Here is a 26500-nt window from a genome sequence, read left to right as displayed (position 1 = left end):
ATATTATAATTACCTGTCCAGCGATATGTCCTCCCATCCTGCTGTCTCCTGGCCGCATCTGCTTCCGGGGCCGCTCATTACCTTCTGGTGGTGTTCACTGCACTCGGCAGTCTTTGGCATTTTTTGGCAGTGCTCGTGTGGTGACAGGAGGACACGTCGCTGGACAGGTAAGTATAATTATAATGTTTATTATTAATTTTATGCTTTCTTTTACAGCCCCCCTCCACCCCATCCCATATCTGTAAAGTCCAAGTTTGGGGTTCGGACGCAAGTTCGTGTCATCTCTGGCCCCAAACTCGAACTTTACAGAAAAACTCGAGGAACCCGCTGATCCCGAACATCGGGGGGTTCGCCTATCACTACTCAAAATGCCACATACTTACAGCTTAGTCAGCTTAGTCATGGAGACAGAATAATTACAATTTATTTAATTACATACTACAGGGTATATGCTCATTTTGTTTTTATCTTAGGTTTTGTCTGTTAATTGGCTAGTGTGAACATGCTCCTACACATTGCCCCTATACCAACTTGTGCTCCGACTCATTTTTTTTGTTTTACTATTTTATAAAAAAGTAGCATTTTAAAAAAGAATACTTAAATAACCTCAGAAGCATCATGAAAGTAGGTTATCTTGCTTAATGTCCCTCTGGCCAGGATACATCATCACAACTAATTTTTGGTTGCATGTGTAGTGATGCCTAGTCTGCAGCATTTGGAAACTGATGTGTGATGATGTATCCTGACCAGAGTCATCAATCAAAACAGAAATGAGGCAGCCAATGTTACCACTTAATTTGCATATTCTACATTGAAACGTAAGGCTCCTAGACACAATAGACAGCTGTCAGACCAAAGATAACTATTTCTCCTTAGGCTAGGTTCACATTGCATTAGTGGGTGTCTGCTAACGCACTCTGTTACATGGCGCAATTGTCGCAATTAACGCTATGTAACGGATCCGTTAGCGCACCCATTGACTGCAATGTGCTAACGGATCCCTAACGCATCGCAAACGTATGACATTTTTGGCATGCGTCTGCGATGTGTCGTTAGTTTCGGACGGACCTCAAACGCTGCTTGCAGCGTTCAAGGTCCGTTCCTCGCTAGCGCAGATCGGGCATCTGCGCTAGCGGGATTGCCAAACGCAATCCCTTTTTGGACATTGCGTTAGCGCAATCCGTTAGCATATCCGCTAAACGGATTGCACTACCGCAATGTGAACCTAGCCTTACACCACCATACACAGGAACACTCATCTTGGTCAAGCACTTCTGTATTCTTTTTGAGAGAACTGCTGCCAAACCCCTGTGGCAGTGGCTTATCTCCTATGAGAGGAAAAAGATTGACTATTGAAATTTAGAAAGAATTATCCTTCTCTTCCGCAACATCACGAGTACGTAGTAGTTGGGAGTAACATTAAACTGTCAGTTGATATTGGAGAGTTAGGTAGACTTTAGTCTAATGTGCTTGGTAGCTTTTCATTTGTTTTATTTTATTTTTTTACATAATGCAAAGACACAAAATCGGTATAGTGACATGCTTTGAAACATAATGCTCTGGATAATAAAGGAACAATGGTCATTTTAGTTGAGTTAAATGAACCTGACAGGCTCCTTTTAACACCCATAAATAAATATATGACACAATAATAAAATATGTAATAGAATATTGCTATAAAAAATAAATAAAACATTTTCACATAGATAACCTTCTAAATGAATCCACTGATTGTAAATGACTTTTCCTATGGACAGATAAAGTCATGCTATTAATAGATTATTAGATCATTGATGAAACAAATTGCATTAGAATTGAACGGACACCTATCATTTTGGCATTGCAGGGATGTGTACATGTCATCTGGTGCATGTGTCTATTGCCTTTTAAATTTTATTATTCAATAGCAGTAAATGGTGATAATTTTGTCACCTCTGACTGCCCACATATTCCCAATGCCAAAGTTGTTAGGAGGAATGTAATCGCTCATGATGAGGGCGAAGCAAGCGTTATTTCTGTAATAGTCAACTACATAGGATTGCGAGTCTTTGCCGTATTTTATGTGTTTTACATGACACTACTGTATTCGCATATAGTGTAGGGCTCTATGAATCACACTTATTTGACCATCAGCTGAAATAACAGTTAATTTATTTGAGCAGTTGCCAAAAAAGTACATTTTGTTCCATTTCAACAGTAGCAAAGTTTTGTCAAACCCCTTGAATGATATATTTGGAGCCCGTGCACACACTTGTCTTTTACTGTTTTTTTTTTCTTTCCTTTAAGGCTATTTTTCCCATTAACAGATCAACTGACCATCTCACATTTCACATGCATACCAAAACCTTCCAACTTTACTGTGACCTTGTCACTAAACATAGTGTCACATAGCTTACCAACGTTTAAGAATACCGCACTCTGACAGCTTCCTAAACATATTCTTCCTCCATCTCGCCTGCATCACTGGACTGCTCAGCATTTGAAGATTTAACACAACTTTTATTAGTTGTGTTTTTTTTTCATATCTGGAATTTTTGGGTTGCATTTTGTAGGGCTCTGTGTTACCATGTGCCAGTCTTTTTCAAAGGTAGAAACTTTCTTCTTCAGTTGGTTGCATTTTAAATAGATTAGGTGGTCAGAAACCATCTGAAAAGCCAATGGAAGCTCATAATGTAGAAAATAGGCAACCTCTGATCCTTACCATCTTGTAGCTATACAGAACTATGATGGACAGAGGGTCATCATCCAAATAGCTAACCTCATTTCTATAAACAAATATTTCTTGCTGGGACATGTTAGTTTTAATATTGTTTGTGGTAAGTAAAGTTCAAAGCTGCACATATGACCCCAACATTTCTCAACTGCTTGTTAAGCTCTTTGCCTTAGGACACCATTATAAATGTGTAACTTTGCAACTTTGTTACTTTATCTATCTATCTATCTCATATCAAATTCAGAGAAGTTTTATTGGCAGGACTAAATACATTAGCTTTGCCAAAGCAAGTGTATAATATTGAATAGGGATAGGGACTGTAGGGATAATGAGTAGGAACTGTAGGAACGATGGATAGGGGCACATCCAGGGTGGAGGTTATGGATGTCCATGGCATATCATAGTTCTCTTTCTCACAGCCTATTACATGCACTCACATCCTGTGCTGCTATCTCCACCATGCTCTCTTCTTCCCCCAGCAGGATATAAGTTTTCTCTTCCTCCTTCATGGAGATGAAATCCGTGTAGAGATCGGAGAGTCTCCTAAAGTGAGTATTCCTCACTGCTGAGTATTTTCATGAACGTTTAGCAGGAAGTGGGTCTCATATTCCAGGGTTTCCAGGTCCAGGTGTGGTCACAGTCTGTCTTCCTTGACCTTGTAGCTTTGTGCCAGCTGGATTCAATGGCCAGACTGGGTGCTGAGACTATACTGTCTCAGAAACTGGCGGTCTCTGGGGTCCTGGAGTTTCTTCAGATATGGGGCTTGTCTGTAATCTCCCTGTAGACTCCACTAAATGCTCAGTTTCTGTGAGGTGATTATATAATTTCTATAGTCACTGATATACCACTTCAGGCCCTCGTCTACCATCTTCATGATTCTGGCTTTTGTCAGGCTGCTGTGATTGGTGTTTTGGTCTGGTTGGGAGAACTGTTGTGAATTCTGTGATCAAGCTCCCTCTGGTGGTCACGAGTGGTACTGCGTCTTCTGAGTTTCCTTCCTCAGGTGATGAGGTTAAGTCGTTAGGTGCTGCTCTATTTAACTCCACCTAGTGCTTTGATCCTGGCCTCCAGTCAATGTTCTAGTATTGGTCTTGCTTCCTCCTGGATCGTTCCTGTGGCCTGTCTGCTCAGCATAAGCTAAGTTCTGCTTGTGTTACTTTTGTTGCTATATTTTCTGTCCAGCTTGCTTTTTTGGTTTTGCTTGCTTGCTGGAAGCTCTGAGACGCAGAGGGAGCACCTCCGTACCGTTAGTCGGTGCGGAGGGTCTTTTTGCCCCTCTGCATGGTTGTTTGTAGGTTTTTGTGTTGACCGCAAAACTATCTTTCCTATCCTCGGTCTATTCAGTAAGTCGGGCCTCACTTTGCTAAATCTATTTCATCTCTGTGTTTGTATTTTCATCTTAACTCACAGTCATTATATGTGGGGGGCTGCCTTTTCCTTTGGGGAATTTCTCTGAGGCAAGGTAGGCTTATTTTTCTATCTTCAGGACTAGCTAGTTTCTCAGGCTGTGCCGAGTTGCATAGGGAGCGTTAGGCGCAATCCACGGCCACCTCTAGTGTGGTTTGATAGGTTTAGGGATTGCGGTCAGCAGAGTTTCCACGTCTCAGAGCTCGTCCTATGTTTTGTGGTTTTTGTCAGGTCACTTGTGTGCTCTGAACTTCAAGGTCCATTGTGGTTCTGAATTACCTATTCATAACAGAGAACCGTTCAAGGGGGTCTTGGTTTGTGTGGATCATCTATATGTAGCAGATCTTTATGGTGATAGGAGCTTGGATTGCTACTATGAAAGCGAGTCCAGAATGACAGCTCCCTCTTCAGAACTGGTAAGTGTAGAGGGAATCTGCCCAGCTCAGCCACTGTTCTAGGTGGAATATTTCTGTTGGGCTGGAATCTCACCTTGACCAGGCTGGGTATGTGTGAGGGCCCCAGACTTCGCTACCATACAGGAGGATTGAGGAGATGATGGCATCAAAGATTTTTGAGGGCATTTGTTGAGGGCAGAGTAATGTACTGCAGTGAGCAGGTGCCAGGCCTCTCTGACCTTTCCCTGCGCCTGCGCACTACAGTACTTTGCTCTGCTCTCCATAGGGCAGACAAAGTACACATGCATCGGAGCCGTGGCAGGAAGACAAGAAGAGGACGTCATTGTATGAAGATAGGAGGCGACACCCATCAGACCGGACCGCAGCAGGACTGCCCCTGGGTGGGTATAATCTAACCTGTTTTTCTTACCTTTCAGGTTTCATCGGGGGCTTATCTACAGCATTACAGATTGCTGTAGATAAGCCCCTGATGCAGGTGGCCTTAGCTCATATATGATTTTTGGGCCGACAGATTCCCTTTAAGGTCAGAAAATATGGCCATGGTGTAGATTATATAATTAAGGTCTTTTGCAGCTGGGCTCAATCCTTCTGGGTAAAACTTGTACTCATGGTTGTAAAAGTGGTGTATTTCTGATCTGATATCTACAGTGGTATGTATAGGTTTGGGCACCCCTGGTCAAAATTACTGTTCTTATGAACAGTTAAGCAAGTTGAGGATGAAATTGTCTCTAAAAGCGTTAAAGTTAACGATGACACATTTATTTTGTATTTTAATCAGAAAAATCATTTTTAACACATTAAAAGTTACAAAAAGGAAAATGGACCAATGCAAAAATGTGGGCACTCTGTATGGTTAGTACCTAGCAGTACTCCCTTTTGCAAGTATTACAGTTTGTAAATGCTTTTTTTAGCCAGACAAGAGTTTTTCAATTCTTGTTTGAGGGATTTTTCATCCATTCTTCCTTGAAATTTTTTTTCCAGTTCTATGAGATTCCTTGGTCGTCTTGCACATACAGCTATTTTGAGTATTAGCCACAGATTTTTTTTCAATAATGTTAACATCAGGGGCCATTGTAAAACTCTCAGATTGCAACTTTTGAGATAGTCTTTTGTGGATATTGAAGTATGTTTAAAATCACTACTATTTGTAGAAGCAATGCTCTTTTCAACTTTTAGCATTTTTGCAGATGGTGTTATGTTTGCATCAAGAATTTGCTGAAATTTCAATTACGGTAATCCATTTTCCCTTCTGTCCGCGAAATGTTCCCTGCGTCTTTGGCTGCAACACAACCCCTAAGTATGATTGATCTACCCCCATGCTTAATGTACCACAACTCCAGAGTCTGCTAAATCTTTCTGAAGGTCTTTTGCAGTCAGGCAGGGGTTCTGATTTTCCTCTCTAGCAATTCTATATTCAATATCTACAGTTGTGTTCAAAAGTTTACATACCCTGCAGAATTTTTTTTTCTTTTTTGGCCTTTTTTTCATAGACTATGAATGATAACACCAAAACTTTTTCTCCACTCATGGTTAGTGGTTGGGTGAAGCCATTTATTTTCAAACTAATGTGTTTTCTCTTTTTAAGTCCTAATGACAAACCAAAACATCCAAATGACCCTGATCAAAAGTTCACATACCCTGGTGATTTTGGCCTGATAACATGCACAGAAGTTGACAAAAATGGGTTTGAATGGCTACTAAAGGTAATATCCTCACCTGTGACCTGCTTGCTTGTAATCAGTGTGTGTGCATAAAAGTTGAGTGGAGAAAAAGTTTTGGTGTTATCATTCATATTCTCTGAAAAAAAGGCCAAAAAAGCAAAAATTCTGCGAGGGTATGTAAACTTTTGAGCACAACTGTATCTATCTGTTATATCTTAACAACATGTAAATAAAGAAAAATATACAGTAGAGAAAATAAGTATTTGACACACTGCGATTTTGCGATCTTTCCAACCTACAAAGAATGGAGAGGTCTGTAATTTTTACCGTAGGTGCAGTTCAACTGTGAGAGACAGAATCTAAGAATAAAAACAGAAAATTGCATTATATGATTTTTAAATAATTAAATAGCATTTTATTGCATGAAATAAGTATTTGATCACCTACCAACCTGCATGAATTCTGGCCCTCACAGATCTGTTAGATTTTCTTTAAGAGGACAGAACAATAGGCAAGCAGCTTGGTGAGACGGCAACAACTATTGGTATAATTATTAGAAAATGGAAGAAAGGCAAGATGACTGTCAATCTACCTCGGTTTGAGGCTCCATGCAAAATCTCACCTAGTGGACTAAAAATGATTCTGAGAAAGGTCAGGAATCAGCCCAGAACTACAATGGAGGAACTGGTCAATGACCTGAATAGAGCTAGGACAACAGTCTCAAGCATTACCATTATTAACACACTGCACCGTCATGGACTAAAATTCTGAAGGGCACGCAATGTCCCCCTGCTCATGCCAACACATGGCCAGGCCCATTTGAAGTTCTTCAATGACCATCTGGATGATCCAGGTGATGTGGTCAGATGAGGCAAAAATAGAACTTTTTGGCATCAACTCATATCGCTGTGTTTGGCGGAAGAAGGATAAACACGACCAAAAGAATACCGTACTGCCATAACATGAAACATGATGGGGGAAACATCATACTTTGGGAGGGCTTTTCTGCAAAAGGAATAGGATGACCTATTAAAGGGAGGATGGACGGGGTCATGTACTGCAAGATTTTGGCCAACAACCTCCTTCCCTCAGTAAGAGCATTGAAGATGGGTCATGGCTAGGTCTTCCAGCAAGCAAATAACTTGAAAAACACAGCCAAGGCAACTAACAAGTGGCTCCATAAGAAGCATTTCAAGGTGCTGGAGTGGCCTAGCCAGTCTCCAGACCTGAACTTAATAGAAAATCTTTTGAGGGAGGTGAAATTCAATGATGCCCAGCAACAGCTCCGAAACCTGAAAGATCTGGAGAAAAGCTGTATTGATGTGTGGGCCAAAATCCCTGCTACAGTGTGTGCAAACTTGGACAAGAGCTACAGGGAGTGCCAGACCTTTGTAATTGCAAAAAAAGGTTTCAGTTCCAAATATTAGATTCTGTTTTTCTATTGTATCAAATACTTATTTCATGCAATAAAATAGAAATTAATTATGTAAATATCATACTATGAGTTTCTAAAAATTTTTTAAGACTCTGTCTCTCATAGTTGAAGTGTACCTACGATAAAAATACAGACCTCTTCTTTCTTTCTAGGTGGGAAAACTTGCAAAATCGTCAGTGGATCAAATTCTTATTTTCCCAATTGTAGATAAATAGATAGATCGCGGGATCAAATACACATTCATTTTACCAAAGCAAGTGTGCTGTAGGGACTAGGGATAGGGACTGAGGGGATGATCTGTAAGGACTAGAGATTGGCGGACAACTGGATGTTTGGGATTGGCCAAACAGTTATAAAACGTTTGTGTCTGGGTACCAGAACAGTACCAGAGCCGAACCTGGACCCGATTCACTTGAATGCAGGGCCCGAATATCCAGTGTTTTTGTGGTCGGCTCTCATAGCAAGTGAGCATTTCTGCTCCATACAGGCAAACTGATCATTGCCTGTATGTAGCAGAGCCGATTAAAGTACTGCAGCTTCTAGTCTCCCATGGAGACTATTGAAGCATGCAAAAAGTAAAAAAAAAGTTTTTAAAAATATTAAAAAATAAAAAAATATAAAAGTTCAAATCACCCCCCTTTCACCCTATTCAAAATAAAACAATAAAAAAATCAAACATACATATATTTGGTATCGCCACGTTCAGCCCGATCTATCAATACAAAAAAAGAAGAATTAACCTGATCGCTAAACGGCGTAACGAGGAAAAAAGTCAAAACGCCAGAATTATGATTTTTTGGTCGCCGATACATTGTAATAAAACGGGCGGTCAAAAGATTGTATCTATACCAAAATGGTATCAATAAAAACGTCAGCTTGGCATGCAAAAAATAAGCCCTCTCCCAGCCCCAAATCAGGAAAAATGGAGACGCTCTAGGTCTCTTAATATGGCACCATTTATTTTTTTTTACCAAAGTTTGGATTTTTTTCACCAATAGTGTTGAGCGATACCGTCCGATACTTGAAAGTATCGGTATCGGATAGTATCGGCCGATACCCGAAAAGTATCGGATATCGCCGATACCGATACCCGATACCAATACAAGTCAATGGGACACCAAGTATCGGAAGGTATCCTGATGGTTCCCAGGGTCTGAAGGAGAGGAAACTCTCCTTCAGGCCCTGGGATCCATATTAATGTGTAAAATAAAGAATAAAAATAAAAAATATTGATATAATTACCTCTCCGGAGGCCCCTGGACATCACCGCTGGTAACCGGCAGCCTTCTTTGTTTAAAATGAGCGCGTTTAGGACCTGAGAATGACGTAGCGGCTTCTGATTGGTCGCGTGCCGCTCATGTGACCGCCACGCGACCAATCAGAAGCCGCGACGTCTTTCCTCAGGTCCTAAATTCCTAGAATGAGGAGTTTAGGGCCTGAGAATGACGTCGCGGCTTCTGATTGGTCGCGTGGCGGTCACATGAGCGGCACGCGACCAATCAGAAGCCGTGACGTCATGGGAGTCCCTAAACGCGCTCATTTTAAACAAAGAAGGCTGCCGGTTACCAGCGGTGATGTCCAGAGGCCTCCGGAGAGGTAAGTATATCAATATTTTTTATTTTAATTCTTTATTTTACACATTACTATGGATCCGATACCCGATACCACAAAAGTATCGGAACTCGGTATCGGAATTCCGATACCGCAAGTATCGGGTATCGGAATGCTCAACACTATTCACCAATTAACTGAATAAAACCTAGAAATGTTTGGTGTTTATTAACTTGTAATGACCTGGAGAATCATTATGACAGGTCAGGTTTAGCATTAAGGCTATGTGCACACGTTCAGGATTTCTTGCAGAAAATTCCTGAGAAAAGCCTGAAATTTTCTGCAAGAAATCTGCATGCGTTTTTTGTGCGTTTTTTTGCGCATTTTTACAGCGTTTTTGGTGCCTTTTTGGTGCATTTTTTTTGCGGATTTTTCCGGAAATTTCCTATTGCATTATATAGTGGGAAATCTGCAAAAAATCCGCAAAAATAATGAACATGCTGCGTTTTTTACCGCAATGCGTTTTTTTCGCGGAAAAGAACGCATCATGTGCACAAAAATTGCGGAATTCATTCTAAATGATGAGATGCATAATGTACGCTTTTTTTTGTGGTTTTATAGCGTTTTTATAGCGAAAAAACACGAAAAAACGCAAAAAATAAGCACCGTGTGCAAACAGCATTAGTGAACATAGTAAGGCCGGTTTCACACGTCAGTGGCTCCGGTACGTGAGGTGACAGTTTCCTCACGTACCGGAGCCACTGACACACGTAGACACATTAAAATCAATGCATCTGTGCTGATGTCATTGATTTTTTGCGGACCGTGTCTCCGTGTGCCAAACACGGAGACATGTCAGTGTTCGTGGGAGCGCACGTATTACACAGACCCATTAAAGTCAATGGGTCCGTGTAAAACACGTACCGCACACGGACGTTGTCCGTGTGCAGTCCGTGTGCCGTGCAGGAGACAGCGCTCCAGTAAGCGCTGTCCCCCCTACATGATGCTGAAGCCGCGATTCATATCTTCTGTGCAGCAGCGTTTGTTGCAGAGAAGATATCAATAATATCAAGCTTGAGGAGGATAATTTGCATATTCCAGGTGCCTTCTGGGAAAAGCGAAGAGTCTCCCTCAGCAAGAAGATCGTTGTGTACAGCCGGGACCAGCTGATTGGAAAGCATCACCAAACCAGGGATTCAAGCTTGAGGAAGATAATTTGCATATTCCAGGTGCCTTCTGGGAAAAGCGAAGAGTCTCCCTCAGCAAGAAGATCGTTGGGTACAGCCGGGACCAGCTGCTTGGAAAGCATCACCAAACTGCACGCCTTACGGCGCGCAAATTTTTGCCTAAAGGACATTATTGCAAGAAAGCTTGGCTGAGTAGATTACACAAGAAGGAAAACACACAGCAAGTCAGCAAGTCAGCAAGTCAGGATCTAGGAGCAACATGGCAGATGTGACAACCTACATGGTGAGCTGCAGCATGTGCTACATGTTCACAGATCGACCAGAAAAAGAATCCAATTTCACCTGTCAGAAGTATAGATTAGTGGCCCTTTTAGAAGAAAAGGTGCGGGGTCTGGAATAAAGAATAGCAACTTTGAAACTCATCAAAGAGAATGAAGACTTCCTAGACAGAACAGAAGCATCTCTACTGGTCACAGAAGGTGAAAATAGTGTCAGAGAACCTCCAAAAGCAAATGAGTGGAAGCATGTGACCAAAAGAAGCAAGAAGACCATGGAGAAATCACCAACCACACAACTGAAGAACCGATATCAAATCTTTGTAGAGGATGAAGATGGCACACCTAAGCATGAAGCAATACCAGCAAGCAAAAAAGAAAAAGGCACACAGCAACAAGTGACAGCAAAAAGTACAGCCAAGAAGCAACGAAGAGTGGTGGTGGTAGGAGACTCACTACTGAGAGACACAGAAGCAGCCATCTGCAGACATAACCGCAATAGAAGTATGCTGCGATGATCAAGGATGTAACCGATAGGATACCAAAGCTCTTCAGCTCCAAGGACGTCCATCCATTTCTTCTGATACATGTTGGCACCAATGACACGGCAAGGAAGGACCTACCGACAATCTGCAAGGACTTTGAAGAGTTGGGGAAGAAAGTAAAGGAACTGGATGCACAGGTAGTATTTCCTTCTATCCTTCCAGTAGACGGGCATGGCACCAGGAGATGGAACAGGATCCTTGATGCGAACAACTGGCTAAGACGATGGTGCAGACAACAAGGATTCGGATTCCTGGACCACGGTGAGAATTACTTGTACTATGGACTCCTCGTCAGAGATGGACTACACCTCAACAAACCTGGGAAACACACATTCGCCAGAAGACTCGCTACACTCATCAGGAGGGCGTTAAACTAGAAGAAGAGGGGATGGGAAGAAAAACATTAGACTCAAACAAAGAAGACCCAGGAAAACATACTCCGAAGGGATGTAAGAACATTTCTAAAACAATCCACAGCGAGGAGATTGGAACAAAACAAAATCCTCTAAACTGCATGCTCGCAAACGCCAGAAGCCTGACAAACAAGATGGAAGAACTAGAAGCAGAAATACCTACAGGTAACTTTGACATAGTGGGAATAACCGAGACATGGTTAGATGAAAGCTATGACTGGGCAGTTAACTTACAGGGTTACAGTCTGTTTAGAAAGGATCGTAAAAATCGGAGAGGAGGAGGGGTTTGTCTCTATGAAAAGTCTTGTCTAAAGTCCACTTTAAGGGAGGATATTAGTGAAGGGAATGAGAATGTCGAGTCCATATGCGTCGAAATTCATGGAGGGAAAAATGGTAACAAAATTCTCATTGGGGTCTGTTACAAACCCCCAAATATAACAGAAATCATGGAAAGTCTACTGCTAAAGCAGATAGATGAAGCTGCAACCCAAAATGAGGTCCTGGTTATGGGGGACTTTAACTACCCGGATATTAACTGGGAAACAGAAACCTGTGAAACCCATAAAGGCAACAGGTTTCCACTAAAACCAAAAAATTATCTTTCACAATTGGTGCAGAATCCAACCAGAGGAGCAGCACTTTTAGACCTAATACTATCTAATAGACCTGACAGAATAACAAATCTGCAGGTGGTCGGGAATCTAGGAAATAGCGACCACAATATTGTACAGTTTCACCTGTCTTTCACTAGGGGGACTTGTCAGGGAGTCACAAAAACACTGAACTTTAGGAAGGCAAAGTTTGACCAGCTTAGAGATGCCCTTAATCTGGTAGACTGGGACAATATCCTCAGAAATAAGAATACAGATAATAAATGGAAAATGTTTAAGAACATCCTAAATAGGCACTGTAAGCGGTTTATACCTTGTGGGAATAAAAGGACTAGAAATAGGAAAAATCCAATGTGGCTAAACAAAGAAGTAAGACAGGTAATTAACAGTAAAAAGAAAGCATTTGCACTACTAAAGCAGGATGGCACCATTGAAGCTCTAAAAAAATATAGGGAGAAAAATACTTTATCTAAAAAACTAATTAAAGCTGCCAAAAAGGAAACAGAGAAGCACATTGCTAAGGAGAGTAAAACTAATCCCAAACTGTTCTTCAACTATATCAATAGTAAAAGAATAAAAACTGAAAATGTAGGCCCCTTAAAAAATAGTGAGGAAAGAATGGTTGTAGATGACGAGGAAAAAGCTAACATATTAAACACCTTCTTCTCCACGGTATTCACGGTGGAAAATGAAATGCTAGGTGAAATCCCAAGAAACAATGAAAACCCTATATTAAGGGTCACCAATCTAACCCAAGAAGAGGTGCGAAACTGGCTAAATAAGATTAAAATAGATAAATCTCCGGGTCCGGATGGCATACACCCACGAGTACTAAGAGAACTAAGTAATGTAATAGATAAACCATTATTTCTTATTTTTAGGGACTCTATAGCGACAGGGTCTGTTCCGCAGGATTGGCGCATAGCAAATGTGGTGCCAATATTCAAAAAGGGCTCTAAAAGTGAACCTGGAAATTATAGGCCAGTAAGTCTAACCTCTATTGTTGGTAAAATATTTGAAGGGTTTCTGAGGGATGTTATTCTGGATTATCTCAATGAGAATAACTGTTTAACTCCATATCAGCATGGGTTTATGAGAAATCGCTCCTGTCAAACCAATCTAATCAGTTTTTATGAAGAGGTAAGCTATAGGCTGGACCACGGTGAGTCATTTGACGTGGTATATCTCGATTTTTCCAAAGCGTTTGATACCGTGCCGCACAAGAGGTTGGTACACAAAATGAGAATGCTTGGTCTGGGGGAAAATGTGTGTAAATGGGTTAGTAACTGGCTTAGTGATAGAAAGCAGAGGGTGGTTATAAATGGTATAGTCTCTAACTGGGACGCTGTGACCAGTGGGGTACCGCAGGGGTCGGTATTGGGACCTGTTCTCTTCAACATATTTATTAATGATCTGGTAGAAGGTTTACACAGTAAAATATCGATATTTGCAGATGATACAAAACTATGTAAAGCAGTTAATACAAGAGAAGATAGTATTCTGCTACAGATGGATCTGGATAAGTTGGAAACTTGGGCTGAAAGGTGGCAGATGAGGTTTAACAAAGATAAATGTAAGGTTATACACATGGGAAGAAGGAATCAATATCACCATTACACACTGAATGGGAAACCACTGGGTAAATCTGACAGGGAGAAGGACTTGGGGATCCTAGTTAATGATAAATTTACCTGGAGCAGCCAGTGCCAGGCAGCAGCTGCCAAGGCAAACAGGATCATGGGGTGTATTAAAAGAGGTCTGGATACACATGATGAGAGCATTATACTGCCTCTGTACAAATCCCTAGTTATACCGCACATGGAGTACTGTGTCCAGTTTTGGGCACTGGTGCTCAGGAAGGATATAATGGAACTAGAGAGAGTACAAAGGAGGGCAACAAAATTAATAAAGGGGATGGGAGAACTACATTACCCAGATAGATTAGCGAAATTAGGATTATTTAGTCTAGAAAAAAGACGACTGAGGGGCGATCTAATAACCATGTATAAGTATATAAGGGGACAATACAAATATCTCGCTGAGGATCTGTTTATACCAAGGAAGGTGACGGGCACAAGGGGGCATTCTTTGCGTCTGGAGGAGAGAAGGTTTTTCCACCAACATAGAAGAGGATTCTTTACTGTTAGGGCAGTGAGAATCTGGAACTGCTTGCCTGAGGAGGTGGTGATGGTGAACTCAGTCGAGGGGTTCAAGAGAGGCCTGGATGTCTTCCTGGAGCAGAACAATATTGTATCATACAATTATTAGGTTCTGTAGAAGGATGTAGATCTGGGGATTTATTATGATAGAATATAGGCTGAACTGGATGGACAAATGTCTTTTTTCGGCCTTACTAACTATGTTACTATGTTACTATGTAATAATCCTTTTTTTAAGTTTATCATGTATAAAATAAAGGTCCATGTCCCCACCCCCTGTGCGCCCCCCCCCCCCGCTGTTCTGAAAATACTCACCCAGCTCCCTCGTTGGCTGTCGCTGTTTCCTCTCCTGGCCGCACCTTCTACTGTATGCGGTCACGTGGGGCCGCTGATTACAATCATGAATATGCGGCTCCACCTCCCATAGGGGTGGAGCCGCATATCCATTACTGTAAATGAGTGGCCCCACGTGACCGCATACAGGAGAAGGTGCGGCCAGGAGAGGAAGCAGCAACAGCCAACGAGGAAGCTGGGTGAGTATTTTCAGAACAGCGGGGGGGGGGGAGGGGCGCACACGATAAACTTAAAAAAAAAGGATTATTCATATCTTCTCTGCAGCAAACGCTGCTGCACAGAAGATATGAATCGCGGTTTCAGCACGATGCAGGGGACAGCGCTAAACTTTAGCGCTGTCTCCTGCACGCTCCGTGTGGTACCCAGTGGGCACACGGGCGGCACGCATGTGCCGCCCGTGTGCCACACTGATGTGCCACATAAACGCAGGGGCACATGGAGACGGATAATTCCGGTACCGATTTTTTCCGGTACTGGAATTATCTGGACGTGTGGGACTGCCCTAAAAAACAAGAAAACAACTGTGGAATTGCACTTTTTTTTTTTTGCAATTTCACCGCACTTTGAATTTTTTCCCATTTTCCAGTACAAAATATGTTAAAACCATTGCTGTTGCTCAAAAGTACAACTTGTCCCACAAAAAAACAAGCCTTCACATGGCCATTTTGACAGAAAAATAAAAAAATTATGGCTTTGGGAAGAAGGGAAGCAAAAATTGAAAACGCAAAACCGTAAAATGGCCTGCTGGGTAAGGGATTTAAGAATATCAAAATCTGTCTCATATTGCTAAGAAAGGTTGTCTAATCATACTCTCCCACTGATCCTGGTATGAAACATGGCTAACGCCTAGTGCATGCTGAGTTTTACAGCCACCAAGATATCTATCAGATGCCTGGCAAGCATTTTGCACAGGTACTTACCAGAAATTGGATGTTTATCTAGACATCTGTTCTGCAAAGCATGTGCTAACTTTTCTACATATTCAATATCATATCAGGTGGGAGACTGTGCCTAAACTATCCTTTTTAATGCACTAGAGTCTTTTATGATATTTTCCATTACACTGTAAAAAAATACCCTGAAGTGAGACCACATCTAAGCCCTATTTGGCTACAGAATAAATAGAGATATCACAGTTTATTCTGTCCCTAAGTACTTATGAAAACTGTTTAGTTCATTGGATCATCTATGATATATCTTTTCCAAAGACTTTACAAAGAATATTTGTTATGTGTGGTGGGAAGGTGATTTAGACATCAGTGCAGAAAAGGGTTCTTTACAGTTAGAGCAGTCAGACTATGCAATGCCAAGCAGATGATGGCATCTTTTTCGGCAGATGATGGCTGTGATAATCAGCCATCATCTGCTTTTAACAGCCACAGGTGGAGTGGAGAGCTGTCCACAGCTGTCAACCTGCCATATGCCCCTGGAGGAGGAGGAAGGGGGGTGGGTGGTGTTCTATATGCCCATCTGTTTAAATCATTCTCCCTTTCCAAATTATAAATTGAAAAATTAAATATATGCATATTTGGTATCGCGTTTGTGAAAGTCTGTACTATTAAAATATAAACTAAATTAATCAGTAAACGGCGTAACGAGTACAAAAGCAAAACACCAAAATTGCATTGTTTTGGCCACAGCAACAACACAAATAAATGTAATAAGAGGCTATCAAAATATCGTATCTATCCCAAAATGATATCAATAAAAACATTGGTTCTTTGTGCAAAAAGCAAGTCTTCTCACAGCCCCACATCATGAAAATTAAAAACATTACAGCACTCAGAAAATAGTGTTGCAAGCATTTTTTTTTTCTTACAATGCACAGTTTTTTTTTCACCACTTAAATAAATTGCCTGGTCATTTTTTACCATAAAATGATTGCTGTAAATAAATAATCCAAAAAACAATTGCGAAATTTGTACATTTTTTTCCTGTTTTCCAGGACATCATGTGATAAACTGGTGCCATTCAATAGTACAACCTGCAAAAAATAAGCCTTCGCACGGCTATGTCCACGGAAAAATAAAAAGGTTAAAACAGGTAAAGCAGACCGAAAAAGAACGAAAGTGCAAAAGCAAAAAGTCGCCCTGTAGCTTATAATAAATTTTGTTTGTTGGTTATAACTACTCAAGCAATAAATGTTGAATTATTGATTGAGTAACGTTTGACTTTAGTGGACCTGTGTCTTTTTTCAATGTGACTATTGAAAAATGTCAAATTTGTAACTGGACATACATTTCCAAAGAGTCTTCGAAACATGTCCCATACTATTTATGAAAAATAGTGCCCTCTCACATAGCAGAGGAGCTTTTGGCCACCCCTAGCATCATGGTATACCCATTTCAGTTCTCCTTGGTATGTATTAACATAGTTATGGACAACACAATGGTTTAGCCTTTAATCAGCCAATACTTAGGATTTTATTTTTAATTGATGACCTGTTCTAAAATATCTTAAGTCTATATATACCGTAATTTATTACATATTGTACTTTGTTACTTTGTTAAAGGACACCAACCTGTATGAGAATGGTGAGAATGGCTAAAATACTGATGTTTCAATCTGTGTTTTCCCAAGTGGCCAAAGTATTGGTCAGTAAGGTGATCTGTTTTACATCCTGTCCCTTGAAGGGACTCAGGGAACTTCTCCATTATTTTCCGGACTCTAAAGAGGAAGCATTGAAACGTATTCACGGCAATAGTAATGAGGCAGAACAACTAATGGTCATTCATAAACCACTTTGTGAAACCAGTTCCATTAAAATGAAATTAAATGATAATAGGAAGTTAGCCATCAAAGTGATTTACTAAGCCCAGTGCAGTCCCATCTGTCAGTTTTTGCGACATCTTTTTTTATAAGGCCCAGTGGTCAGCACTAATTTTTGTGTGTCACTGTTGAGTTTGAATTGACCTGAAGATAGTGAGGACGGGGTATGATGAGACAGACCAGAATGCATGTGGAGTTTCAAGAAAAATTGGCACTTTAAAAACTGCATTTGTTATACCATGGGCCACGTAAATAAAAATGTATACATCACAATTGTGGCACCTGTATGGTTATACAGTAGAATACAGTACATCAGAAAATATCTTACACCTTATATATATGTTTTTTGGCAGTCTAAGTCATAACGTGACTTATGGTACAAGTAATAGAATGTATATACAAGAGAAGGGGGGGCATGTGAATAGCTGTAACCTTCTTAGGTGGAAGCAATATTTGGAAAGCAGTTGAGGGGTTCTGTAGAAAAAACTTTTCGAACGAGGTGAGATTACAGGGTACAATCAAAATTGAGAGTTTTTTTTAGAGTGTTAGCTCAGAGAAAGGAGTTCTAGAGGAAAAAAACAATGTCATTTTGTTGGAGGATGTGTAGAATCTGAAGTTTAAAGATGTTATGAAGAACACAGTAGATTTATGTATGGCTTTGTTAGGATCAAGCATAATGGTCAACTAATGGAATAAATGGCGAAGGTTCTGCTTTGGGAGTCTGAAGAGAGGTCACCTGATGGTTAGGTGGTAGATTGGAGGATAAATTGAAGTGATGCCAACAGCTATCTGTGTAGTCCAGCATTATGGATATTTCATGGATTAATATGTGAATATGGAATGTTAAGTTCGAAATGGCAGATTGTTAGATTGTGCATTTGAAGTTTAGCATCAAATGTTACTAAAATGTAGCATACTCTAGGAAAAAGAAGTGTCATTTTTGGTGGCAGTGGCGATAAAGGTAAAATATGTCCAGTGCAGCTATTAATTCAGTAAATGTCTGACAAGTTATAGTGATTCAAATGAATGGGTCTTAGGATCATGAGTCTCTTACCATTCACCAATACTAAGAGATATAAAGGGCCTTATAATTAATCTAACTTTACAGCAATGGAAACATTTTATCATATACTTGACTTCTTGTTGATTTTGTGCCTATAAACTACAGACAATTTTGGTAAGCAGATCTTCAGTGTTTGTGCATTAGACCCTGGCACGCTAGTCTTAATTATTACAACTCCATGTTGTTTCTAAAGTGACAGGACGCATAATAAAAACTCAGATGCACATTGCTGTATTTTCTATTACTTTAAACTGAACAAAGAAATGACATATGATGTAAGGTGAAATATGATTAAACTTTGCTTTCCATATATAGGTGGAACCTGATGCTGAAATGTTGGGAACAAAACCCTGCTCAGAGACCCAACTTTGCTAAGATTCAAAAACAGCTCGAACAACTCAAAGGTTGCTCTTTAAGATGTACCCGACTCAAGGAGAAAATATTGGTTTCGGAGGGCATTGATAATGCAGGCTTTGAAGGTCAGTACAGAGCACTAACATTTGCTGAATGTAGATAATAATAATATATATATATATATATATTATATAAAAGAAAGCTCAATGTCTTAATATATAGCATGCATGTTTTAAATATCCTTTGTTTTTTTTAGAATTTCATAATCTTTCATAGTTTTTGCTATGCATGATCATCACTTTTTGAAATTAATTATGCAAAAGTGTCATCCTCTTCTGGAAACATAGAATGTGGTATGGGTAAAGAGAATGCAGCAAAACTGTCCAAAAAAGAACATAATTGGTTTCAAAGTGTTATAAGTAACTTACTTTGAATAGTTTTTACGGCAGATTTACTAGTCCTCCAGTGATAATCTCCTGCAAATGAAACAGTGATTTGAATTAAAACTACAGCAAGCAGCCCAGTAAGTGACACATTGCTGGAATCAGAGTCTCTGTCTGTACATTATGCTGCTCTCAGATTAGGTAGTAAAAATCTGGTGACAGACTCCCCTTTAAGCTGGCTTGGATTTTTCTGTCCTTAGCCGGAAGTACACTTCCAAGTACTCTATAAACTCTCAGTCACACTGAAGCCACAAACAGTCAGCTTACAGGAATAGAAGCAGAGACACACACAGAATAAAAATATCAGCGTGACTTCATTCCACTTCATTTAGGCAAACATCTCCAGCAGACATGTATACAGGACCAAAATCTAAACATAGGCAGGTTGGCCGGCAGTTGTCTGAGACATAAATATAAAGATTTAATTAGTAACTCTTATTATTAGATCCCCCCTTGAAGAGCGTGTTGGAAATAGTGGAGACTCATTTACTACATGCTTTAAAACAGTTAGGCTTTAAGTGGTTCATCAAACAAAACTTCACACAGCAGATGTCAAGGGCATTTAAAAGACTAATATGATCTTGAGCTCTGCATTTATGAAGTGGCTATCTAAAATACTGGAAGCTAATAAACATTAGCAAACCAGTCAATCAGCTACGGTGCCAACATTTCATTGAATGTTCAGGAGATTTGCTGCAAAATATGTAAAAAAGAAATGGAGGAAAGTTGCCATTTGCACTTCTTAAAGGGGAGCAATCAACTCCAAGATGATGCAATGTGATAGAATATGAAATGCTGAGACTTTTCTGAAATAAATGTCATTAAAGGGAATCCGCGGGCAGAGTTTTGACACCTAATCAGATAGATGCATAATTTATTGGGTATAGACCCTTATTCCAGACATGTGTCACTTACTGGGCTGTTTTGGTAAAATCACTGTTTTATTAGCAGGAGATCATCATTGAAGGACTAGTAAACTTGCTGCCAGGTAGTCAACCATAATCATGATCTCTGTGTTACTCTGCCCCCACTGTTATAACCTGGTGGTCAGGACAATAATGGACCTGGTGGTTAAGAGCACACGGAATGACCTGATAGTTTCTGATAATAAAGGACGAGCTCTGGGACGTGGGAACTCTGCTGACCGCAATCCCTAATCCTATCAAACACACTAGAAATAGCCGTGGATTGCGCCTAACGCTCCCTATGCAACTCGGCACAGCCTAAGGAACTAGCTAGCCCTGAAGATAGAAAAAAAAAGCCTACCTTGCCCCAGAGAAATTCCCCAAAGGAAAAGGCAGCCCCCCACATATAATGACTGTGAGTAAAGATGAAAATACAAACACAGAGATTAAATAGATTTAGCAAAGTGAGGCCCGACTTACTGAACAGACCGAGGATAGGAAAGGTTACTTTGCGGTCAACACAAAAACCTACAAAAAGACCACACAGAGGGCGCAAAAAAGACCCTCCGCACCGACTCACGGTGCGGAGGCGCTCCCTCTGCATCCCAGAGCTTCCAGCAAGCAAGACAACAATGAGAAAAGCGAGCTGGACAGAAAAATAGCAAACCCAAGAAATACAAGCTGGAACTTAGCTTTTGCTGGGAAGACAGGTCACAAGAACGATCCAGGAGTGAACTAGACCAATACTGGAACATTGACAGGTGGCATGGAGCAAAGATCTAAGTGGAGTTAAATAGAGCAGCCAGCTAACGAATTAACCTCGTCACCTGAGGAAGGAAACTCAGAAACACCCACCAGAGGAAGTCCATGGACAGAACCAGCCGAAGTACCATTCATGACCACAGGAGGGAGCCCGACAACAGAATTCACAACAGTACCCCCCCCTTGAGGAGGGGTCACCGAACCCTCACCAGAGCCCCCAGGCCGACCAGGATGAGCCAAATGAAAGGCACGAACCAGATCGGCAGCATGAACATCAGAGGCAAAAACCCAGGAATTATCCTCCTGACCATAACCCTTCCACTTGACCAGGTACTGGAGTTTCCGTCTCGAAACACGAGAATCTAAAATCTTCTTCACCACATACTCCAACTCCCCCTCAACCAACACCAGGGCAGGAGGATCAACGGATGGAACCACAGGCGCCACGTATCTCCGCAATAACGACCTATGGAACACATTATGGATGGCAAAAGAAGCAGGAAGGGCCAAACGAAATGACACAGGATTGATAACCTCAGAAATCTTATACGGACCAATGAAACGAGGCTTAAACTTAGGAGAGGAAACCTTCATAGGAACATAACGAGACGACAACCAAACCAAATCCCCAACACGAAGTCGGGGACCCACACAGCGCCGGCGGTTAGCGAAACGTTGAGCCTTCTCCTGGGACAATGTCAAATTGTCCACCACATGAGTCCAAATCTGCTGCAACCTATCCACCACAGTATCTACACCAGGACAGTCCGAAGACTCAACCTGCCCTGAAGAGAAACGAGGATGGAAACCAGAATTGCAGAAAAACGGCAAAACCAAAGTAGCCGAGCTGGCCCGATTATTAAGGGCGAACTCAGCCAACGGCAAAAAGGACACCCAATCATCCTGATCAGCAGAAACAAAGCATCTCAGACATGTTTCCAAAGTTTGATTAGTTCTTTCGGTTTGGCCATTTGTCTGAGGATGGAAAGCCGAGGAGAAAGACAAATCAATGCCCATCCTAGCACAAAAGGATCGCCAAAACTTCGAAACAAACTGGGAACCTCTGTCAGAAACGATGTTCTCCGGAATACCATGTAAACGAACCACATGCTGGAAAAATAATGGCACCAAATCAGAGGAGGAAGGCAATTTAGACAAAGGTACCAAATGGACCATCTTAGAAAAGCGATCACAAACCACCCACATGACCGACATCTTTTGAGAGACGGGGAGATCCGAAATAAAATCCATAGAAATATGCGTCCAGGGCCTCTTCGGGACCGGCAAGGGCAAAAGCAACCCACTGGCACGAGAACAGCAGGGCTTAGCCCGAGCACAAGTCCCACAGGACTGCACAAAAGAACGCACATCCCGTGACAAAGACGGCCACCAGAAGGATCTAGCCACCAAATCTCTGGTACCAAAGATTCCAGGATGCCCAGCCAACACTGAACAATGAATCTCAGAGATAACTCTACTAGTCCATCTATCAGGGACAAACAGTTTCTCCGCTGGGCAACGGTCAGGTCTATCAGCCTGAAATTTTTGCAGCACCCGCCGCAAATCAGGGGAGATGGCAGACAAAATTATCCCCTCTTTGAGAATACCCGCCGGCTCAGGAACACCCGGAGAGTCAGGCACAAAACTCCTTGACAGGGCATCAGCCTTCACATTCTTAGAGCCCGGAAGGTACGAAACCACAAAATCAAAACGGGAGAAAAATAACGACCATCGAGCCTGTCTCGGATTCAACCGTTTGGCAGACTCAAGATAAGTCAAATTCTTGTGATCTGTCAAGACCACCACGCGATGCTTGGCTCCTTCCAGCCAATGACGCCACTCCTCGAATGCCCACTTCATGGCCAACAATTCACGATTACCAACATCATAGTTACGCTCAGCAGGCGAAAACTTTCTAGAAAAGAAAGCACATGGCTTCATCACCGAGCCATCAGAACTTTTTTGCGACAAAACAGCCCCTGCTCCAATCTCAGAAGCATCAACCTCAACCTGAAACGGAAGCGAAACATCTGGCTGGCACAACACAGGGGCAGAAGAAAAACAACGCTTCAACTCCTGAAAAGCCTCTACAGCTGCAGAAGACCAATTGACCACATCAGCACCCTTCTTGGTCAAATCAGTCAATGGTTTAGCAACAGTAGAAAAATTAGCGATTAAGCGCCGATAAAAATTAGCACAGCCCAGGAACTTTTGCAGGCTCTTCACAGATGTCGGCTGAGTCCAATCGTAAATGGCCTGGACTTTAACAGGGTCCATCTCGATAGTAGAAGGGGAAAAAATGAACCCCAAAAATGAAACCTTCTGAACTCCAAAGAGACACTTTGACCCCTTCACAAACAAGGAATTCGCACGAAGGACCTGGAACACCATTCTGACCTGCTTCACATGAGACTCCCAATCATCCGAAAAGACCAAAATATCATCCAAATACACAATCAGGAATTTATCCAGGTACTCTCGGAAGATATCATGCATAAAGGACTGAAATACTGATGGAGCATTGGAAAGCCCGAATGGCATAACCAGGTACTCAAAATGGCCCTCGGGCGTATTAAATGCTGTTTTCCATTCATCGCCTTGTTTAATACGCACAAGATTATACGCCCCTCGAAGATCTATCTTGGTGAACCAACTAGCCCCTTTAATACGAGCAAACAAATCAGACAGCAACGGCAGAGGATACTGAAATTTGACTGTAATTTTATTAAGAAGGCGGTAATCAATACAAGGTCTCAAAGAACCATCCTTCTTGGCCACAAAAAAGAACCCTGCTCCTAACGGTGATGACGTTGGGCGAATATGGCCTTTCTCCAAGGATTCCTTTATATAACTCCGCATAGCGGCGTGTTCTGGCACAGATAAATTGAACAATCGGCCCTTAGGAAACTTACTACCAGGAATCAAATTAATTGCACAATCGCAATCCCTATGAGGAGGTAGGGCACTGGCTTTGGGCTCATCAAATACATCCCGATAATCCGACAAAAACTCTGGAACTTCAGAAGGAGTGGAAGACGAAATAGACAAAAATGGAACATCACCATGTACCCCCTGGCAACCCCAGCTGGACACAGACATAGATTTCCAGTCCAATACTGGATTATGAACCTGTAGCCATGGCAACCCCAAAACGACCACATCATGCAGATTATGCAACACCAGAAAGCGAATATCCTCCTGATGTGCAGGAGCCATGCACATGGTCAATTGGGTCCAGTACTGAGGCTTATTCTTGGCCAAAGGCGTAGCATCAATTCCTCTCAATGGAATAGGATACTGCAAGGGCTCCAAGAAAAAACCACAGTGCCTAGCATACTCCAAGTCCATCAAATTCAGGGCAGCGCCTGAATCCACAAATGCCATAACAGAATAGGATGACAAAGAGCAAATCAGAGTAACAGACAATAGAAATTTAGACTGTACCGTACCAATGGTGGCAGACCTAGCGAACCGCTTAGTGCGCTTAGGACAATCGGAGATAGCATGAGTGGAATCACCACAGTAAAAACATAGCCCATTCCGACGTCTGTGTTCTTGCCGTTCAGCTCTGGTCAAAGTCCTATCACATTGCATAGGCTCAGGCCCATGCTCAGATAGTACCGCCAAATGGTGCACAGCTTTACGCTCACGCAAGCGCCGATCGATCTGAATGGCCAAGGACATAGACTCATTCAGACCAGCAGGCATGGGAAACCCCACCATGACATCCTTAAGGGCTTCAGAGAGACCCTTTCTGAAGATTGCTGCCAGGGCACATTCATTCCACTGAGTGAGCACAGACCACTTTCTAAACTTCTGACAATATATCTCCGCTTCATCCTGACCCTGACACAGAGCCAGCAAGATTTTCTCTGCCTGATCCACTGAATTAGGTTTGTCATAAAGCAATCCAAGCACCAGGAAAAACGCATCAACATCACGCAATGCCGGATCTCCTGGCGCAAGGGAAAATGCCCAGTCTTGAGGGTCACCACGTAACAAAGAAATAATGATCTTTACTTGTTGAACAGGGTCACCTGAGGAGCGAGGTTTCAAGGCAAGAAACAATTTACAATTATTTTTGAAATTCAAGAACTTAGATCTATCACCAAAAAACAAATCAGGAATTGGAATCCTAGGCTCTGACATCGGATTCTGAACCACAAAATCTTGAATGTTTTGTACCCTTGTAGTGAGATTATCCATCCAAGAGGACAGACCTTGAATGTCCATGTTTACACCAGTGTCCTGAACCACCCAGAGGTAAAGGGGAAGAGAGAGACAAAACACACTGCAATGAAAAAAAAATGGTCTCAGAACTTCTCTTATCCCTCTATTGAGATGCATTAGTACTTTGGGCCACCTGTACTGTTATGACCTGGTGGTCAGGACAATAATGGACCTGGTGGTTAAGAGCACACGAAATGACCTGATAGTTTCTGATAATAAAGGACGAGCTCTGGGACGTGGGAACTCTGCTGACCGCAATCCCTAATCCTATCAAACACACTAGAAATAGCCGTGGATTGCGCCTAACGCTCCCTATGCAACTCGGCACAGCCTAAGGAACTAGCTAGCCCTGAAGATAGAAAAATAAAGCCTACCTTGCCCCAGAGAAATTCCCCAAAGGAAAAGGCAGCCCCCCACATATAATGACTGTGAGTAAAGATGAAAATACAAACACAGAGATGAAATAGATTTAGCAAAGTGAGGCCCGACTTACTGAACAGACCGAGGATAGGAAAGGTTACTTTGCGGTCAGCACAAAAACCTACAAAAAGACCACGCAGAGGGCGAAAAAAAGACCCTCCGCACCGACTCACGGTGCGGAGGCGCTCCCTCTGCGTCCCAGAGCTTCCAGCAAGCAAGACAACAATAAGAATAGCGAGCTGGACAGAAAAATAGCAAACCCAAGAAATACAAGCTGGAACTTAGCTTTTGCTGGGAAGACAGGTCCCAAGAACGATCCAGGAGTGAACTAGACCAATACTGGAACATTGACAGGTGGCATGGAGCAAATATCTAAGTGGAGTTAAATAGAGCAGCCAGCTAACGAATTAACCTCGTCACCTGAGGAAGGAAACTCAGAAACACCCACCAGAGGAAGTCCATGGACAGAACCAGCCGAAGTACCATTCATGACCACAGGAGGGAGCCCGACAACAGAATTCACAACACCCCACCACTGATTGTCAACTTTCTGCTGTCTATGCACAGTGTACACAGAAAGCTGTCAATCAGTGGTGGGGGTGGGGTTATACAGAGCTCAGAATTTAGAGAACGTGTAGATCTGCAGCAGATAAAACAGTGATTTTATCAAAACTGCATTGCTCAAATCAGGGTCTCTGCCCTGCATCATGCTGCTCTCAGATGGAATAGCAATAACCTGGTGACAGATTCCCTTTGACAAAGAGATAATTGCTCTTGGTATTATAGGATTTCAGTTCCTAATTTAATTTTTTCACAGTGCCTCTTTT

The 26500-nt window shown here is 41.8% G+C and overlaps 1 protein-coding gene across 6 annotated transcripts in view; it reads left to right on the top strand.

The window, feature by feature from the left end:
• Positions 1-26500, top strand: part of ROS1 (ROS proto-oncogene 1, receptor tyrosine kinase) — a 416131-nt gene that overhangs the window by 374414 nt on the left and 15217 nt on the right. For 5 of the 6 annotated variants that reach the window (XM_069726197.1, XM_069726196.1, XM_069726195.1 and 2 more), the window contains one exon: positions 18875-19038. In XM_069726197.1, the coding sequence (XP_069582298.1) occupies positions 18875-19038 (164 nt within the window). Of the gene's footprint in view, positions 1-16672; positions 16771-18874; positions 19039-26500 lie in introns of those variants that run through there. The other variant, XM_069726198.1, reaches the window with a different exon arrangement.

This window comes from Ranitomeya imitator, chromosome 5 (assembly GCF_032444005.1).
Source record: "Ranitomeya imitator isolate aRanImi1 chromosome 5, aRanImi1.pri, whole genome shotgun sequence".
In the NCBI taxonomy this organism is placed as follows: Eukaryota; Metazoa; Chordata; class Amphibia; order Anura; family Dendrobatidae; genus Ranitomeya; species Ranitomeya imitator.
Note: the sequence above shows the minus strand (reverse complement) of the source record. Positions and strands in the feature narration are given on the sequence as shown.